Source organism: Perognathus longimembris, chromosome 20 (genome assembly GCF_023159225.1).
Source record: "Perognathus longimembris pacificus isolate PPM17 chromosome 20, ASM2315922v1, whole genome shotgun sequence".
Taxonomy (NCBI): Eukaryota; Metazoa; Chordata; class Mammalia; order Rodentia; family Heteromyidae; genus Perognathus; species Perognathus longimembris.
This window is the reverse complement of record NC_063180.1, coordinates 36,876,734-36,896,663: the sequence shown is the minus strand read 5'-3', so window position 1 is coordinate 36,896,663 and position 19,930 is coordinate 36,876,734. Positions and strand designations below refer to the sequence as shown.

At 48.7% G+C, this 19,930-nt stretch overlaps 1 protein-coding gene across 2 annotated transcripts; it reads right to left on the bottom strand.

Moving 5' to 3' along the window:
- Positions 1 to 2,482: 2,482 nt before the first annotated feature.
- On the bottom strand, positions 2,483 to 8,924 carry Pgpep1l (pyroglutamyl-peptidase I like). 2 transcript variants are annotated; one of them, XM_048369546.1, is made up of 5 exons: positions 8,814 to 8,924; positions 5,699 to 5,751; positions 4,638 to 4,760; positions 3,791 to 3,902; positions 2,483 to 2,981 (listed from the first exon to the last, which is right to left on the bottom strand). In XM_048369546.1, the coding sequence occupies exons 1-5, from the start codon at positions 8,845 to 8,847 to the stop codon at positions 2,668 to 2,670; spliced, it is 636 nt and encodes a 211-aa protein (XP_048225503.1). In that variant the 5' UTR covers positions 8,848 to 8,924; the 3' UTR covers positions 2,483 to 2,667. The 2 variants fall into 2 exon arrangements, with proteins under 2 accessions (XP_048225503.1, XP_048225502.1); XM_048369545.1 differs by having other exon boundaries at positions 2,673 to 2,981; positions 3,676 to 3,902.
- Between the last annotated feature and the right edge of the window lie 11,006 nt (positions 8,925 to 19,930).

The following is a 19,930-nucleotide window of genomic DNA, read 5'->3' as shown; positions in this document are numbered from 1 at the left end:
CCTGAGTAGTTATGACAGGCCTGAGCTACCAGCACCTGGCCAGAGGCCTTTCTGAAAGAAAATTCTCTTGTGTCCCAGGGTTTCATTGTCCACCATCACTGAGTGTCCAGGAACCTTCACTGGGTGACCTCGAAGTTTTGTTTCCAAGCTTAGGTTGGAGCTGGGCCTGCGGGCAGTGCTGGTACCTTCTCCACTCGGCCTGTCCACTGGCAGAGAGCACTTTAATCAGGATGAAAGCACCGGGCCTTTCAAAGCTAGAGCCTCTTCCCTCTGCAGCACTTCTTACGGGGATTTCCATGCGTACCGCCGTAGACCCCGCTATGCATTTCTTTTGCATGATTGTCGCAAAATGTCTGAGGCTGGCAGAACTTAGAAAGGCAAAATAAGACATCGCACACTCCGTTTGAGAGATTCTAGAATGTGGTGCCGTGCCAACTTTGTTCTGAGCAGAGCACCTGAGGCAGGAAGACGCCACGTCACGAAACTGAAAGCCAGAGAGCAATGGTGGAGCCGCCAGAGCCTTACAGCAGCAGCAGCAACTACAGAAATGCCCCCAAGTCACACACAAGGCTACAGCCTCTTCTGAGGGCAAAGCCACTCATGACCTAAGGGACCTCCCCAGAGGCCCCACCCCTCTACCCCCCATATCAGACTGGGGACACTCGAACTCTATGGGACACAAATCATGTCCAAACCATAGCCGGCTGCCAGTCCCCAGACTCAGAACAACGCTGAATGTGCCATTAATGACTGGAGCCTGGCTCAGTACCTCTAGGAATCCAGGCCATTTACACAGACCAGACACTTTAGCGTCACCCATTGATGTTCTTAGGAAACATCAAAGTGGGGTACACAGGGGGAGGGAAGATACTAAACAAGTCCACTGGGGGGTGGGGGAGCTCTTTGCCTGCCATGTGAATATCTAAATCTTTTCATGTCTATGGCAATGTGTGTCAAGTGATCTGAAATAACACGGAAGGCAGGCTGTGGAGTCCGCCCATTCTCCTCGGTCCCAAGACTGGAAGTAGAAAAGCTGGAGGCCTCTGGTGGCAGTCATTTACCCCTTAGAACAGAAGACTTTCCTCAGAAACAAACATGCAACGGGGGCACACATGTGCCCAGAACCATCCTACCCCATCTACTGACATCTGCCCACACCTGTTGTATGTCACACAATCCTGGTTTGTTCACCAAGGGGGCAGGACCTGTGACACCCATGGCTAATGCACAAGCGTGCAGGAGGCCTAGCAGGGAAGCAGGCAAGGCCAGCCCAAGGCCTTTGGTTGATTTGGGGTTTGGTTTCTGGGCACTGAGAATTGAAGCCAGGGACTGGTGCATGCCAGGCAAGGGCTTTCCTGCCACTGAGTTTCATCGCTAGCCCTACTTCCTATGTTGTTAGATTGCAATGTCTTTTTCTCTTTTTTTTTTTTTAACAGTGAATGAATTCAGGCCACTAAATGATTATGTGGAAAATGGTAGTTGTGAGCACACACCAACATGACAAGAAACTCCTGCCTGGTACTGGTGGCTCACGCCTGTGATCCTGGCTACTTCTGGAAGCTGAGATTTGAGAAACATCGTTCAAAGGCCAGCCCAGGCAGATACATCCATGAGACTCTTATCTCCAAAATAACCAGGCAAAAAGTCGGAAGTGGAGGTGTGGCTCAAGTGGTAGTGTGCCAGCCATAAGTGGAAAATGTCGAGTTGAGGCTCAAGGTCTTGAATTCAAGTCCCTATTGGTTCCAAAGGAATCCAGGGGTTTGTAATGAAAATGTGCCCCCCATAACACATGGGACAAGGAGGACCTGGCTGTAGGCAGCTTGGCGTTAGAGCTAGTGGAGTGTCACAAAGTCAGCACAAATTGAAATGGGTGACTTGGGTGAAATGGGTAATTTCTCAGTCAGGGGTCAGAGTGACAATGGAGAGAAGCTAAGCCCAGTCCTTAAGTTTGTTCTCAGACCAGATACTGCTGGAGGGGAGGGGGATGGAAAATGGTGCGGCCATCATGGCAAGCAGGATAGCAGACCCTCAGAGCACTAAACAGAATCCTCCTGTGGCCCAATGCTACACCGGGGACTTGAACAGACATTTGAGCGCCAGCGTTCATCGCAGCCTTTATTAACCAGAGCCAGAAAGTAGAAGCAATTGTCCATCTGCAGACCAGGAGAGAGAAATCATATGTGGCCTGGAATATTACTCAGCCTAAGAAGCAACAAAAATCTCACTCCGTGCCACAATATGGATGAACCTTTAGAACACAAGGCCAACTGAAAAGACACAAAATGATCAAATAACATAAGGCTCCACTCACATTAGGTAAGTGGGATCATGGCATTGGAATGGAGGCTGGGGAAGAAATGGAAAAGGTAGCTAGTACTCTACCACTTTGAGCCACAGCACCACTCCGGTTTCTGCTGGTTTATTGGAGATAAGAGTCTCACGGACTTTCCTGCCTGGGCTGGCTTTGAACCGAGATCCTCAGACCTCAGCCTCCTTGTGGGGCTAGGATGACAGGTGTTAGACATGAGCACTGGGCTTAAGCTAATTTTTTTGGTACAACCTATCTGCCTTGTAAAGAGTTCTTCTTTCCATAAAATAACTTTGTGATTTTTCTTGGGCTAATTCAGAAAGGAAAAGAAGTATAATTTCCCCTCCACGTAAACAGTGTTATAAGCAATTCTTCCAAAGCTTCTCACAGCCCAAGTTCTGCCCACAGGATGGAATCACTTCCTTTCCCCTAAAGGAGACTTTCCTGCAATTGGTTCCGTTTGGCTGCAATCCCTGTGCTTCCACTTTTCCGCTGACTGGGCTTGGAGCTTGGGCTTTCCCCATTCTCTTCCAGCATTTTCTGGATAATGACTTGCAAGGCTTTCCCCAGCAGGCTGGCTGGGAGCCCACGGGAGAGCGGAGGGACGTGGACCAGGACTGCGTGCCCATTTCCGTGATGGAGGGACGAGTAGTAGATGTAATCGCAGACGTATCTGCAACCACAGGAAAAGCGATGTGAATTCCCAGACCAATGGAGGCAGGCCAGGAACTGCCAGGTTCACAAAGCACCAAGAGAGGGGTTCTGCCACTCAGGGAGAATTACATTTGATTCTGCTTGGAAAGGTCTAGACACACACACACTGGCACACACACACTGGCGCGCGCGCGCACACACACACACACACACACACACACACACACACACACCCCATATTGGCTCTTGGGCTCCAGGTCTTATCATCAGCAAATGGCCAAGACAGAAAAAGACTATTTCCAGTGAGCTAGTTCAGACACATCTGCCCTTATGACTCCCTCCCTCCTTCCTGTCTTCATTGGGTCACTTGTTCATGTATTCCTTGGGGGAGAAGAAAATGCCTACTTGGAGGGGTGGGGGTGGGGGGGGCCTAGAGTGCAGAGACCCAAATTAAATGAGTCTTTATTCGGGATTAAAGCAGCATCGTTAACCCCTCACTTTGGTCCCTCCACAAAGAAAATTTAAAAAGCCCTTATAAACTATTTGTGGCTCTGACAATCTTCCTTTTTATCCCTTCTCCTATGAAATAAATATTCCTGAACCCAGGTTAGTGACTTTGTGATCAAGTCACCAGCTCACCACAACAGAATGGCTCTGAAGGCCCTTCCCTCTGGCCTACTTGCTCAGCGCCCTGATGTCTCCAAAGTCCCTACCTTCCCGCATCTCCAGAAAATGCCACTTCCACGTCCTCAACTGCCACACACTTGCAAACTGCCTTCATGCTGACTACCGATGCAATCACTTCCGGGCCACCTGCAAGACACACACCATCTTCCGGCCGGAAGCCCCGGATGTCAGCATCTCTGTAGCCTCGGTTCTTTCCATACTGTTCCAGAAAGATCACCTTGGCAGAGCTGTCCATACCCACGTGCACGGCAAGCTGTACAGGAAAGGAGGTCACCAAAGCCAGCTATGAATCAACCATGAACCCCCGGCTCCCCATCCCCTGCTTGTGCGCCCTAATTCACGTAACTCGAGCCAAAGCAGCTGGGCTCTTGGAGCTGAATAGAAACCACATTGCATGTACATTTAAATGTGTTTATATTTCCCAATATTCTCCTTTTGAAGGAGTCAGGAAGGCTACCCAGGGGACAAGCTTAGCATTTTAGTGGCCTCCAACATCTTTTTAATAAAATTTTTGTAAAGGAAAGACATAACAGTTAAAGTCTTATTAGGATTTATTTGAGATGATTGTTATTTTTCTTTTGTCAACAGCTGCAGAGTGTTTTAATCTAGATTTTTTGTGGCGTGGTGGTAGACAGGCTTGGTTGTAGATGTTTTATTAACTTTTTCATGTGATCTTTTGGCGGGGGGAAGTTAAGAGTCTCATCAGTTTATTGGGGGGTGTGCACGCCTGTACACACATACTCCCACTCAAGACTAGTACTCTACCACTTGAACCACAGCTCCACTTCTGGTTTTCTACTCATCCATTGCAGATAACAATCTCATGGACTTTTTTTCCCCAGGCTGGCTTCGAACTTCAAACCTCACATCTCAAACTCGTGAGTAGCTAGGATTACCCTTGACCCTGGAGCGCGTTCCAGCAAACCCACAGCCCCCCACTCTCCTCCAGCATTCTCCTGCACCCCGGCCAGCGTCGGCGCCCACTCACCTGTGGGTGCAAATCTTCCCAGATGCTGGCGACCCTCCGCTCCGCCTCCCTGTAATCCACGGGCAGCTGGGAAATGTGAAGCTCTAACTCTGGGCGGGTCCCCAGGCCCAGCTTGGCGAGCTCCTGCAAGATGAAGAAGAGACACAGGAAGTGTAAACCCTGCCCAAGCTCAGCCCTGGAGGGTCTCCTGCGGGCCTTGCCTTTGTCCCCAGAGAGCGGTCACATGTGAGACGCCAGCAAGAAACCACAGGCTCGCATTCACAACGTGATGCCCCACCCAGCTGCAACTAGACACAAGGAGAGTCCTGTTTTATTTGTGCGTGTTTGTCCTGGGGCTTGAACTCAGGGCCTGGGTGCTGTTCCTGAGCTTCGTTTTCTCAAGGCTAGTAGTGCTCTACCACTTGAGCCACAGCGCCACTTCCAGCCTTTTCTGAGGAGTTTATTGGAGATAAGAGACTCATGGACTTTCCTGCCCAGGCTGACTTCGAACTGTGATCCTCAGATCTCAGCCTCCTGAGTAGCTAGGATGATAGGCGTGAGCCACCAGTGCCTGGAGCTGCCCGTTTATTTGTTTGTTACAAACAAGATCTGGCCTGATCTCCACAAGGTGAGAGGAGCAGGCTGAACCAAGTGTATGCCCAGCAGGGATAGAGCTCATCAAGGCCAAGTTCAACATGCAGAGCATTTGTGCCATGTCTGAACGGTCATTCTCCCATTCACAATGAGGAAGCCGAGGCTAGCTGATGGAAATGACCACCCGTAGCCTCCAGAACCAGAAGGGGTGGGGACCATACGACCGCAAGGGAAGCAGAGCCTGCTTTAGGAAGATCACCCACCACAGGTGAGTCACCAACCCACACACCAAGTGACCTGGTCTCCCAGGAGCCCTGGCAAGAGGCGCCTCCGTCCCCTTTCTCCAGTGTGGCTCTGACACATGCGAGACCACAAGTTCCGCAGGCCAGGGCTGCTTAGCCTCCCCCGGGGGGGGGGAGGGGAGGGTGGAAGCGGTGGAAACCAGGGGAAAAGCCGTTCACTATGCGGGGGTCCAGTGGAGGACTTACCTTCACTGCCTCCCAGCTAGAATTCACCAGGTGCTGCCGGAAGGGCCCAAAACCTGCAAATAAAGGTCCCCAGGTTGGCACAAACCAGGCCACAGCAACAGTAAGAGCCTCTTGCTGCTCTGTGAACCCCAGAAAACTCCTGCAGCCTGGCTGACATGGGGGTATCCTCTCTAGCGTCCTCAGTGGGGGAACCCCAAAAGAAGAGACTTCCGTGGTGTCACCCAGGAGACTGGAAGAGGGCAGGTGAAACCCTGACCTCTCTACCTCAAGTGGACACTGGGTACAATAAGGAATGCAAAATGGGTTTGGGGACTCAATTGTGAAAGTAAAACGGTGCCAGCCATGGTGGCACCCGCCTATAATCCTGGCTACTCAGGAGTGTGTGATCTGAGAATCATGGTTCAGAGTCAGCCCAGGCAGAGAAGTTGATGAGACTTATCTCCAACGGACCATCAAAAAGCCAGAAGTAGAGGTATGTGGCTCAAGTGGTAGAGCACCAGCCTTGAGATCAAGCCTCAGGGCCAAAATATAAAAGAAAAACATGGCAAAGGAAAGAAGTGAATCCTAAAAGACGCCATATTGCATAGTTCCATTTCAGTTCACACCTGCAGAGACAGCAAATTCCTGGCTTCCGGGGCCTGGGCGTGTGTGTTGGCTAGTGGAGCTGGGGTCTCTTTTGAGGGTGCTGAAGATGTTCTGTGATTGGTTGTGATGTTGAATACGCAACTCTTTTTTTCCAGCTTTTTTTAAAATTAAATTTTATTGACAAGGTGATGTACAGCGGGGGTACAGTTACATCATAAGGTAGTGAATACATTTCTTGTCTTATTTGTTATACTCTCCCTCATTTTTTTTCCTTCCCTAGTTCAGATAAGCATATACAATATCCAGTGTACCAAAATCATATACAGTGACCACAAGGGGTATGCCCAAGGAAATTCACCTAGTACATTAAACATAATGACGACAATAAAATCCTCCTGTTTCCATCTCTTGGAGTTCATTTTGCTTAGCCTCATCTTATATAATCATATGTACATAGATGTTGAGCTATTGTGAATGCACAACTCTTGAACTCAGGACCTGGGCACTGTCCCTGAGCCTCTTTGTGCTCAAGGCTAGCACTCTGCCACTTGAGCCACAGCACCACTTCCGGTTTCCTGGTGGTTTATTAGAGATAAAAGTCTCATGAACTTTCATGCCCAAGGTGGCTTTGAACCTCAATCTTCAGATCTCAGCCTCCTAAGCAGCTAGGATTATAGGCGTAAGCCACTGACACCAAACCAGAGTATTTTTGAGGTGAGCAAAATGTATGATATGTGAATTCTATCTCAATAAAACCATTTAAAAAGTGTCAGAAGTGGATGGCACAGCAAGTGAATGATAGACTGTGATGGAGAGAGATTATAGAAGAAAAGGACAGCCATCTCCCCCCTTCCCCAAAACACACGCACACAATCCTCATCAGAGCAGCAGAAATCCCATCTCTCATCTGTATTCAATTAGGGGAGAAACAACTCCACAAGCAAAGGTGCGATGCTGTCGCTGCTCTACTGAGGAAACCCAGCTGTCAATCGACAGGCCCTGGAGAGAAGCTGGGGAAGAGACTGGAAGAATCTGTGGTATCCAGAGGCCCTTGGGGGAGGGGGCGGGTCTGTCCCCTGGTCTCTCTCTCCTACCGTTGGTGACCAGAACAATACTTGGGTCTCCAGGCCATGGTGTCCTACCCGCTGACCCCATGCCAATTGTCCTGGCTAGATCCACACATTTGGCGAATCCAATGAAACCAAGAGCCTGGCCTGGCAGCCCAACACATTTCGAAGGAAGCAAGGTTACACTCCGGAAGCAGGTGGTCATCCCCCAATCATCACAGATCAAGGCTCTGGGACCTCGGCTATACAGAAGATGATCTAGAATCTTCCAGGGAACCATAGGCCGTTGAGGCAAATGTAGAGGGGGCCCAGGTGAGTGTAAGGGGGCGAGGAGGACCCTGTGTATCCTATTGTGAGTGACAAGCACTGCATTCACAGAAAGTGTCCTCAGGAATTCAAAGGTCATTTTGAACCACTGCATCTCTCTAGACACAAAACAGCACACATGAGAACAAGAGACATAAAAGCAATTCAAAACAATTTCCTTCCTTCTCTTCCCCCTCCCTCCTTCCCTTCCTTTCTTCCCCTCTCCTTCTCTTTTCTTTCTCCTTCCTTCTTTCCTTCCTTCCTTCCTTCCTTCCTTCCTTCCTTCCTTCCTTCCTTCCTTCCTTTCTCTCTCTCTCTCTCTCTCTCTCTCTCTCTCTCTCTCTCTCTCTCTCTCTCTCTCTCTCTCTCTCTCTCTCTCTCTGCCATCAGCAGTAAAGCATTGCCGTCTGGATCTATGAAGAGCAGTCACTTTCAATGAAGAGAATTGACTTTTCCCTGATGCAAGAATCCTCATCATCTTTTCTGTGTCCTTCATTCAACACAATTTGAAAAAGAAGAAGAAGAAAAAAAAACAACTTTAAATGCGCTAAATGTGTCTAGCTAAAAATAAACAGAGTGCTTTGGTGGCTAACTAAAAATAAAGAGCTTTGTGAAGAAAGATCAAGCCCCCGGGGACCAGCTGTGGCGGTGATGTGGGAGGAGGCGGGCAGCCCGGGTGACTTTGGTTGCGCTGGTGAAGGATGGACCAAGCAGCTATATCACTCCTTCCAGGATGACCTTTGGGGTCCAGCTCGTGGCTGGGGGAATGGGGACTGCATGCTCTTTGGGGATGTGGTCATTAGAGATGGGCAGTTGGTCCCCCTTGTCTGCACCCCCCACGAATGCCACGTGCGCCCACTGGCAGGTGCCCTCGTGAGGGGCTGAAGGACGCACAAGGTCAGAGCTCCAGCCACTCAAGTGATTAGCCAAGAATGAGCCATGGCGGGGGGGGGGGGGGGGGGAGGAAAGCCTCCCGGTGGCGTGGCTTTTACGAGGACACAGCAGCAGGAAGCTGCCCCCCTCTGGAGTTGTGGCAGCTGCCACAATCCACCCCCCCCCTCGACACACACACAGGAGGGGGGGAGCCGTTTATGACTCTGGCAAATGCACATTCCAGCACAGTGGAAAACAAGCACGCAGGCACAGCTCGGGCTCACCGGTCACCACCACGCAGCTGGACGGCGGCTCCATGAAGCCCTGGCGCCCTGGGCTGGGGCCAGGCTCACGGTGTGGGGCCCACCTCGCACCCCCTTCCTCTCCCGCCTCCCCGGCAGCCCCGGCCCTGGGCTCAGCCTCTCTAAGAGGCTGTATTCCCAGTGGCGGGGGGGGGGTTGGTGGTAAGGCGATGCCCCTTGAGAACCGATATAGCCTGCCAGGCTGCTGTTGGGGACTCGCTGGACATGACTCGGGGGTGTGGGTTACTTTGTTGCTTGGAGTTGTTCAAGGATGGGCCCCATGGGGGGTGGGGGGTGGGAGGGGAGATAACGCCCCTGAGTGCTAGTTTGCAGGACATCTAGAACTGAAATCCATACCTCTGTCCTGCCAGGGTGGTGGGAAAGGAGTTCTTTGCTTCTGCAAGCCCATCTCCTCCCACTTGCCAGTCCCTCGCTGTGTCTGCCTGTCATCTTGGGTGCTTCAGAAATGGATTCTGTGAAACACGTGAAGAAGGTGTTGGAGAAGGGAAAGGGGAGAAGAAGGGGGAGGAGAGAAAGACAGACGGGGCTAAAGGAAAGGTGGGCAGGGGCCAGAGAAAGAGAACCACACCTATACACAGAAAGCATGAATATGACTCCCTGCGTGATGGGCACTGGGGCTTGAACTCAGGGCCTGGGCACCGTCCCTGAGTCTTTGTGCTCAAGGCTAGCGCTCTACCACTTGAGCCCCAGCGCCACGTCCGGCTTTTGGGTGGTGAATTGAAGAGTCTCATGAGCTTTCCTGTTCTGTGTGAACCTCAATCCTTAGATCTCAGCCTCTTGAGGAGTTAGGATGGGAGGCAGGAGTCTGGGGTGCCTGACAACATCCCGTTTTTAAAGTATTGATTGCAAGCATTTGCTACCTAGAAGCCATGGCACCCCTAGACCTGTTAACCCCCAGGCCCCCCTTTGCCTATTTATGAAATGGGGCTCTTGTATCTGGGACAGTGTCCCCAAGAAGAACCCTGAAAAGCTGGGGCTTACCAGCTGGGCTAGTGGAGCGTCTGCTGGTGTCCCCCCACCCCCCCCCGGCCCCTGCTGTGGCTTCTTACCACCAACCTCCACCCTATGGAAGGTTCTTCTTCCACTCTATCCATAAACCACTACTTGCCAGCCCCCCAGTATATGAGAGTCCCCTGTTTTCATGTGTCCAAGGAACCTGCCAGTCTTCTATTAAAGACAGGCAACATCTTGACCTTTCTGAAAATACTGTAAAGTACCTTTAAAAAAAATTAGAGAAGGGCTGGGAATATGGCCTAGTGGTATAGTGCTTGCCTCGTATATGTGAAGCACTGGGTTTGATTCCCCAGCACCACATATATAGAAAATGGCCAGAAGTGGCGCTGTGGCTCAGGTGGCAGAGTGCTAGCCTTGAGCAAAAAGAAGCCAGGGACAGTGCTCAGGCCCTGAGTCCAAGCCCCAGGACTGGCAATGAAAACAAAACAAATAAACAAAAAAATTTAAAGAGAATCTTTCTTGGTGGTATTGGAGTTTGAACTCTGAGCTTGCTAGGTAGGTGCTTTACCGCTGAGTCAGGTCTCCAGCCCCCTTGGGTTTTCCATTGACATGGCTTCTCCCAGAGATTTCTTACCCTCAACCTGTAACCTCAGTCTTCTAGCCCCAGGCTCCCACGTGTCTAGGATGACAGGCTTGTAGCGCCGGTGCCTGGCTTTCCAAAGATGACTTGCAAAAGCTGAGAAAGAAGAGCAAGGGAACTCACAATTCTCTTTGTCCATCCAGACAAGGACATGAGCATCTCATTCAGGGGACTTCACACAACTGTTCAAGCATAGCCAGCCTGTTTCTAGAAAGTTCTATGAGCTCTCCATCTCCATGACCATGTAGTTTCTACTAATTAATTAGCCATGTCTATCTATCTATATTTATATCTATCCATCTATCATCTATCTAATCTCTCTGAGACAGAGGGCCCTCTTAATTGGTTTGCTGCTACAAACTAGATCCCACAGGTCTAGAACCCTAGGACTCCACACTGCTGGCTCTTCCCTTTCATTGGCCTTTGGGTAGGGTGGGTTCTGGTTCCTGGATGGTGATCTGGAGGGGAATGGCCAGCCCCGCCCTCTGGGGGCAGCTGCGGCCCACTTTGTTTAGGAGAAGAACACCCTGGGCTCTGCACAATGTTTCATTCTGAACTTAAAGAGGGTGACAGGAAAGCTCTGGAGAAGTTCCTCACTCTCTCCTCCTGTTCCCTTGGGTGTGGGTACAGGGCGTCTGAGGGGCTTTTACCTAAAGAGCCATTAAACATAAAACGGGGCCATTGTGAAATGCACGTGGGTGTAAAGTGGCTACAGACTTGGATAGCTCTAGGGTCAGAGTTTTGCATTAACAGTAACTTGTGTGCTTATAAACAGGGTTCTTTAAGACTGTGCATTTGGAATAATACTACTTTTCTGATAATGCTCTTGAAATTTTTACTATTTTTTAAATTAGCTAGTGTTGTTCCCACTAGCTCCAAGTTCTTGGACTCAGTGATTCTCCTGCCTCAGCCTCCTGAGAAGCTGAGATTATAGGGATACATGCCATACAGGTCTTATTTGGGTTTTTTCCTTTCCTTTTTTTTCCTTTTTTTTTTAAACACTGACAAGCTATTCTTATTCTAACTGAAACTGGAATGTGTCCTGGAGTTTTCATTTTTCCATAATTCGTTTATACTTTTCTTGTTCTCTGAAGATTTCTTTAATTTTGAGTTGAAAAAAAACCCCTAAAAGTTACTAAATATTTTTACTTAGTCATGATGACACGTCTACTATTGTATTTTTCCCCACTTGGGAAAAAAAAAAATCCTCAGCCATAGTCTCACTCTGTAAAATGAAAACAGCTCAGAGAAGGATGGATTTTTGAGGCCTGCCATCTGTATTTTTATTTCTTTTCTTTTTTTTTCCGTTGTAAAAACAAATGGTCTCTCACAATTGCTGATGTCAAACACGATCTTCAGGCTGGTGAAATACAGTAAGCCTGGGAATGAAGAAGGGCCACTGAAGGGAGATGTTTTCTTTCACAGAAAACACCGTGATCTTCCTTACAAGTTAGATTCCACGGAGGAAACTATTTGGAATCCTATTTGACTCCAGGATTAAGAGGCCAGGGTGTAACACCCCCTGCTCCCCTCCCCCGCCTTAGTGAACCGGAAAGCAAACCAGAGAACCACCCGTGTTCTCACCAGGGATGGCAAATGCAGGCTGCCAAGAACGCAGAATCTCAAGCTCTCGCATAGTTCCCGTGTTGGACCAATCATAAAACATTGGAGGATTTGTTTGAAATTCCTTACTGGCAAGTGTTGACTTCCTGCTGAAAGCCGGCAGAGGGATTAAAGAGGTTTGTTTATTGTCTCTAACACAAACAGCTCTTAAAATGAGACCTATTTTGGTATAGTTGACATGGAGGAAAGCGAATCAAAATGCTCCAATTCCTTTGGGAGGTGGGGGAAAAGAAATCAGTCATCCATCACCCCCCCTCCCCGGCAAAACAAAGAAAAACAACTCAGCCACTTGTGGTTTCAAAGATAATGGTAATATGATGTAAAAAGATAATAGTACTATAATAGAAAGATAATGGTAATATGATTAAATATTTTCTATGGGTTTGCCAACTACCTCTACTTTGGGCACCCTAGTTTATCTCTAAGATCAGAGCCATCACCCATAGGCAAATTGCTTCTTGTTATTGTTTCTTTAAACAGGTCCCTCGATTACCTTCTACCCAGACAAGAAATAAATAAAAGACTAGGCAAATAGCCACAGGTGACAGGTAGTATGGGCGTGGCCATGCTTCAACCATTGCTGTGACTCCTGAATTTAGAACTCCATATCACAATAAGAGGAACTGCTTTTGATTTTTCTCTCAGCTATTGGCAGGCCTAAGAACTTTTTTTTTTTTTAATTCCCAAGCTGTGGAAAAATGGAAAAATGGCTTGGGATGGGGGGGGGGGGCGGGTGGTGCTGGCTGTCATTTGCAAAATCCTGCATGGGAATATAATATTTCTCCACTAAGGAAGGGCAGTGCTCTGAGGTGAGTGGTAGAGTGATTCAGCGGTACCGGGTTCTGGGATTCATTTTCAGTTCATGGAGTAAACAGGTTTTATTAGTCCTCCCTCACTCGTGGTTTTTTACTCCTAGGTTTAGGTTACCCACGGTCAACCGATGAGCTGAAAGCATGAGATGGAAAACTCTGGAACTCAACAACTCAGGAGTTTTCAATGCATGAAGTCTTGGGCTGTCCTGCTCTGTTCTGTGTGGGACGTATGAGGTGCCTGGCCTGGGGTGACCGCGGAGTGGGGGGCCGGGGGGGGGGGGGAGGAGAGAGGATGCACTTGCTGATTTGATTTAATACTGACCACAAGGACTGCTGCTGCAAGTGTAGCAAGGCATCTTGTTTCTAGAATCTCCGTGGTTGTTCTGGTGTGCATTGACTTGCCACCATGTACATTTTCCAAAAGCGTTGGTGCCAATGATTCTGTTGGTTCTTAGAAACAGAAAGTGCCTGGAATCCCAGCTACACAAGCAGGCATAAGTCAAAGAGGATCTGGGTCTCAGCCTGGCCCCGGGCCCAAAGCACAAGATACTAAGACACAAAACAAAACAAAAATAAAATAAAACTAAAGTGACCAAGTGCTGGAGGGGTAGCTCAAGCGAGGCAGAGCACCCGTTCAGTACGCACGAAGCCCTGAGTTCAAATCCACTAACACCAAAAACGTTAAAAAAAAAAAAAAAGAAAAACAGGAAAGAAAGAAAATAGGAGCGCTGCAAAAATAAATCCATAGAAGAATAGGTAGATGGATAGATGATATGTAGATAGGGGATGGGTAGGTAATTGATAGATAGATAGATGATAGATAAGACAGAGAAATGGATAATCGATGGATTGATAGATGCTAGTTCGATAGATGATGGATATCTGATAGAGATGACAGATAAGACATAGATGATAGGTAGGTAGATGATAGATAGACAGACAGATAGATAAGATAGATAGATGGATGATAGATAGATAGATGGATGATAGATAGATAGATAGATAGATAGATAGATAGATAGATAGATGATAGACAGGAGAAATTGGAATAGGAGGAGAGGCGAGGCCAGGGGTGCCGGTGCTCTGATATTTGGAATAATTTGTATTTCCAGGCAGGGGCGGCAGATGGGGGGGGCGGGGCAGGTGGCAAGGACTCTGGGTTATTTGGGGAGCCTAGGTCTGGTGGCCTTGGGGCGAAGGCGGGTTGGGGCAGCCCCGGGGGAGGGGGCAGGAGGGCCGGGCGCCGCCGGGGACAGCCAGGGCCCCGGGGCGGGGGAGGGGGAGGGGGCGGGGTGGCGTCGCGGAGGGGAGCGTGGAATCAGGTAAGCGGATCGGCGGGCGGGCCGCGGGCCTGGGCCACCTGTCCCCCACCTGTCTCCGGACCGTCCGCCCTCTCGCCCGCGCCCCGCGCCCCGCGGCTCGGCTTTCAATGGCTCGGATGTAAACCGAGACGGTAAACAGCGGCGCTTGGGGCCCCGGGGGCGGGGGGGAGGGGATGGGGGGGGGAGCTTTGAGGGCGGAGGGGGGGGGGCGGCGTCTGCGCCCCAGGCCAGCCGCGCACCTGTCGTCCGGGTCGCCTCCCCTCGCCCCCCCCCCTCCCCCGGGAGCATGGGGGAATGGCCCGGGAGCTGGGACTTGAACCCCCGGCCCCCAAGCTTGGACCAGAGCTTCCCTGCCCCGGCCCCGCGCCCCGCGCCCCGCGCCCCTGGCACCCGTCTGCCTTGGAGACCCCGGGGCGCCCTGTCTGTGACATGGGGGCCGCGGAACGGGGCGGAATCCGCCCCCAGCTCTGGCCACGCGGGAGGAGGGGGGGCCTCCCCCAGGCCCGGAACCTGGACTCCATGATGATGCCTGTCCCAGCCTCCTTCACCGGATGTGCGGCGGCCTGCCTCAGGTGTCTCCCCACCCACCCAGCGGGACAACAGGGGCGCAGCCTCCTGGGTCCCCCCCTTAGGGTATCATGCACGGACTGCACCCCCCCAAACCCCTCCAAGCAGATGCAATTTCCGATTCCCAAAGCAAGTGGGACAGAACCCCTAGGGCACAAGTGGTGGTCAGATAGGGGCAGGGGGAGCTCTGAGGGCCCAGAAAATGCCCTTTTCCTCCCTGTGCCCCCCTCCCTCCTGTGGGGCCCAGGAGATTTGGAGCAGTATAAGCCCTTCTCCCCCTCCCCCCACTAGAAAGTTCTCGCAAATGGCTTGCGTAGTGAGGTGTTGTTTCTAGTCTATAAGGTGGAGAATTGGGACACGGAAAGAAAATGGCTTGCTTTTTGTGGTTTGTTTTGTGGTTGTTTTTCTGGTGCTTTACCACCTGTGTGTGCCATAGCTCCGCTTCTGACTGTGGGGTAGTTCATTGGAGAGAAGAGGGTCATGGACGGTCCTGCCTTTGGGCTGGCTTGGAATCTTGATCCTCAGATCTCAGCCTCCTGAGTAGCTGGGATGACCGGTGTTACTGATGGTTTCCATATTGTCAGATCTTCCTGGACTGGGGAGCTTTGCATAGTCGAGCTGTTGCCGGTACTTGGATAGCCCATTTCCAAAAACCAGCTTGAACAAATCAGCAGGGAATCCGGTTGCTTTTAGCAAAAAAGCATGATAGAAAGAATTAGGCTTTCAGGTAAGGCTGTATCAAGTCCCTACTTCACTCTAGTGCTGAAACATAGGGGAAAGGCATGCAATGTCACTGTGTCTGGTTTGGTGGAGGGGGTACATGCGGAGAGGATTGAGGGGTGCCCCATAATAATTCAGATTGTTCTGACATGCCCTGTATTTGTCTTTATATTCTCTCTCCCTCCCTCCTTCCCTCCCTCCCCTCTCTCCAGAGTGTCTACATGTTTTTAATTTCCCTGATACTGAATCTCTTCTTAGGTTCCCTGAGACCATCTGCTGCTGTCATTTCAGCTTAGAGTATAGTAGGGAGAAAGAAAAAAAGGCACACACAAAGCCCAGTTCTGCTACAGCCCTGGGCTCTTTCTTCTTTCTTTTCTTTTCCTTTCCTTTCCTTTCCTTTTTTTGTTCTGTGCCAGTCCTGGGGCTTGAATTCAGAGGCCTGGGCTCTGTCCCTTAGCTTTCTTGTGCAAAGCTAGTGCTCTACCATGTGCGCCATAGTTCTACTTCTGGCTCTTTGTTGGTTAATTGTAGATAAGAGTGTCACAGAGTTTTCTGCCTGGGCTGGCATTGAACCACAATTCCTCAGGTCTCAGTCGCATGACAGGCATGAGCCATCAGTACTCGGCTACAATTGTTGATTTTTTAATGAGGTTTTCGGACCAGGAAGAGCCATAAAGAAATGTGATTGGGCTAGAGGAATGAGGGTGACAGTGACAGACTGTCACGCGTGGAGGGAAACACAGCGAGCTCACTCTTAATGGCCCAAGGTCTTTGCACCTTCTCTCGTGACTCCCTGCTCCATGGTGACACGATACAGCATGCCTTCTAGACTTCTGTGTGGATCACACCGCGTGACATGGGGCCGGAGGGGCTGGTGTCCTGACCTTTCTCCCAGGGTCCAGCGGTGGCCTGGCAGGGTGGGGTGAATGACCAGAAGGTGTCCAGGACAGTGGGTTCTCAGGTCTGTCTCTCTGACCTTTGAAATGTTAGTTGGGTGACTGGCTGGCAGCCTTTCGCTTGCTTCTCACTCCTCTGGTATTATTTGTGCTTCAGCCCTGGGAACTTCTAAAGAGAGGATTGTAGGAAAAGGTTTGGGTTTCACGACACCGAAATTTCAGAGAAAGGGTGGGCACTGGTTGGTTCACACCTGTAATCCTAGCTACTCAGCAGGCTGAGGTCTGAGGTATATGGTTCAAATTCAGCCCAGGTAGAAAAGTCCATGGGACTCTTTATATCCAATTAACCAGCAAAGAAGCTGGCAGTTGAGGTGTGGTTCAAGTGATAGAGGGAAAACCTTGAGAGGAAAAAAAAATCTAAGAGATAGTTCCTAGGCCCTGAGTTCAAATCCCAGTACTGGCACAACAAACAAAAAAGCAACTTCTCATAATAATGGCCCCCTGTCCAAGTATGACTCCATATGACACTGCTCCTTCGTGGACTGGTTTTGGTGTGTGTGTGTGTGTGTGTGTGTGTGCGTGTGTGAGCTCATTCGTGTAATCTGTGTCTACTCACATCTGGGCTTTTAGAGAGAACATCTTATACAAAAAAACCCAAAAGCCTTCTTTTATTTATGTTTTGTTCAGAAGACATGAATATTAAATACAAATATTTAAGTATTTAAAAGCATTTGGTGTAAAGGCACACATGAAACAAAATATGTCGTTCTGAAAAAGCCTAATTTCTTGTTGATGAATATCTGTTTTTAAGCACCAATTAAACCTAGTTATCAATGGTCATCTTTTCATGGTGCCTTCTTTTATATTAAGGTTCCCTCTACCCTTGCTCCAATCCTATTTTCCTGTCTCCTTTTTTGAAGTTAAGATTCATATCAGCTTTATTTCAAGGACTAATTCTGAAAGCGTAATATATGTATTCAACTCTTTCTGAAATTAGTCAAATTTTAATTTTCTCTGGAGAATTTAAGTGCTTTAAAATACCGTCCCTCAACTTTCTTCTTTCTAGCTTACATGCTAGTGTTATGTAGCCTTCAGTTCTACTATGATGTGTGTGTGTGTGTGTGTGTGTGTGTGTGTGTGTGTGTATCTCTGTCTCTGTGTGCCAATCCTTGGACTTGAACTCAGGGACTGGTTACTATTTCAAAGGATGGTGCTTTAACCACTTGAGCAGCAACTTCACTTTTGGCTTTTTGGAGATGAAAAAAAATCTCACGGGATTTCCTGCCTGAGCTTGCATCAAACGATGATCAGATCTCGGCCTCTAGAACTGACTTTTTGCTGGATGGAGGTAAAAGTTACTTTTCTTTAGTGCAATGAAAACAGAATACCATTGTCCCTTGGCTTCCATCGTTGTGAGTGAGAAAGTAGTTGTCAATTGTCTTGCTATTCTTCCAGAGAGGAAGTATTTAAACACTTTTTTTTTTTAAAGATGGGTTTTGGCGGGCACCAGTGGCTCACATGTGTAATCCTAGCTACTCAGGAGGCTGAGACCTGAGGATTGTGGTTCAAAGCCAGTCTGGGCAGGAAAGCCCATGAGACTCTTATCTCCAATTAACCACTAGAAAACTGGAAGTGGCGCTGTGGCTCAAATGGTAGAGCATTAGCCTTGAGCTGAACAGCTCAGGGACAGCTCCCAGGCCTAGAGTTCAAGCCCCATGATGGACAAAAAAAGAGAGAGAGAGATGGGTTTCATTGTTCTATCAACTTGCACTTTTTCAAACTCTGTTTCAATATTTGAAAAACAAGGTTAATTCATTATACTTTCTTGGCTTTGTGAGGGCTGAGAAAAGTTTCAAGCAAGTTAAGATGTGTGAAAGCCCTTTGTAAACTGGAAAGCACTGCAAAGGTAAGGTATAAATAGAAGACTTAATAACAATAACATAGTGATATTTTTTAAATATACCTGCAGTAGGTAGACTATTGTTTTTCTCTTCTATTTCTTCAATTTAGAATTGAGCTGTGATGGACCTTCATGCAAATGCTAGACTTTGGCATTTATTTTTCAGTCATACATAAAAAAGTCCGGTTATCACAAGCTGAGCACCAGTGGCTCACATTTGTCTTCCTAGCTCCTCAGGAGACTGAGATGTGAGGACCGCAGTTCAAAGCCATCCTGGGCAGAAAAGTCCATGACTCTTAGCCTTTCATAAGCCAATAAAAAGCCAGAAGTGGAGGTGTGTGTGGTTCCAGGGGTAGAGTGCCAGCTTTAAGGGGGAAACAAACAAGTTAAATGACAGCATGAGGCCCTGATTTCAAGCACCAAAAAGAGAGAAAAGAAAGAAGACAGTGTTTTTGTTGTTGTTGTTGTTGTTGTTGTCATTTGTTTTTTTGTTTTGGTCAGTCATGGGGCTTGAACTCTGAGCCTGGGTGCTGTCCCTGAGCTCTTCAGCTCAAGGCTAGTGCTCTACCACTTGAGCCACAGCGCCACTTCCAAGAAAGAAGGAAGGAAGGAAGGAAGGAAGGAAGGAAGGAAGGAAGGAAGGAAGGGAAGGAGGGAGGGAGGGAGGGAGGGAGGGAGGGAGGGAGGGAAGGAGGGAGGGAGGGAAGGAGGAGGAAGAAGAAAAGAAGTCATTACAGTGCATTTCCAGCTATTACGATGCAAATGCATTCATCTCTCAGATAAGCTCATTGAACTCCATGGATTCTTTTTGTTGGCCATCCTAGGGTTTGAACTGAGAGCCTTTCTATTTGCTAGGAAGGTGCTCCACCAATTGAACCATGACCCCAGGACAGTTTGGTATAGATTATTTTTTTTTTTTAGCCTATACCACCATCCTACTTCTGCCGCCCTTGTAGCTTCAATGAAAGGAGAATTATTCCATTCCCAGCTGATTGGTTCAGATGGAAGCATTGCTTCTCTTTTTGCCCAGGCTGACTTCAAACCTTGATCTCCTGATCTCTACTTCCCAAATAGCTGTGATTTCAGGTGTGAACCATTCCTTGAGTACGTCATGTCTAAGGGATGAGCCTAAGGAAATGGGAGCAGCAACCTAACCCACAGGAACTGCAGAGGAGAGCGCCTGTGTTCTCTCAATCTCCTCTGACATGCCCCATGGAAAGCCATTTTATTTGTCCCCTTCAGAGACTTGTGAAGGGTAGGGAGAGAGAGAGATCAACAATGAAAAACTCTAAGAACAACAACAACAGCAGCAACAACCGAAAAGCGAAAATACAAAAACACGTTTATGTGGTAGCCAAAGCTAATTTTAACTCATAAAAAGTAGGAGTTGACTGTTACTTCAGTTTTGGCTCCTTGATTACAACCAGGGTTTCCAATGACACCAATGCCTGCTGACTGGAGATTAATTAGCTTTCCACACTAGCTAAGTTGGTAAAGAGTACGGTGAGTAAAACTTAATATGCCATCTTGATATTCCTTGTAACAGTAGTCCCCATTGAGAAATGGTAGATTTCCAAAAAAAGAAAAAAAAGTATATAATATATATATATATATATATATATATATATATATGGAAGTATGTTC

Bases quoted from the DNA above. Each gene is read 5' to 3' on its own strand.
- Pgpep1l (XM_048369545.1), bottom strand. From the start codon at position 8,847: ATGGAGCCGCCGTCCAGCTGCGTGGTGGTGACCG. The intron at 4,761-5,698 runs GTAAGTCCTCCA...TTCATCTTGCAG, and splicing joins CTAGCTGGGAGGCAGTGAAG to GAGCTCGCCAAGCTGGGCCT. The intron at 3,903-4,637 runs GTGAGTGGGCGC...TTTCCTGTACAG, and splicing joins GGGAAGATTTGCACCCACAG to CTTGCCGTGCACGTGGGTAT.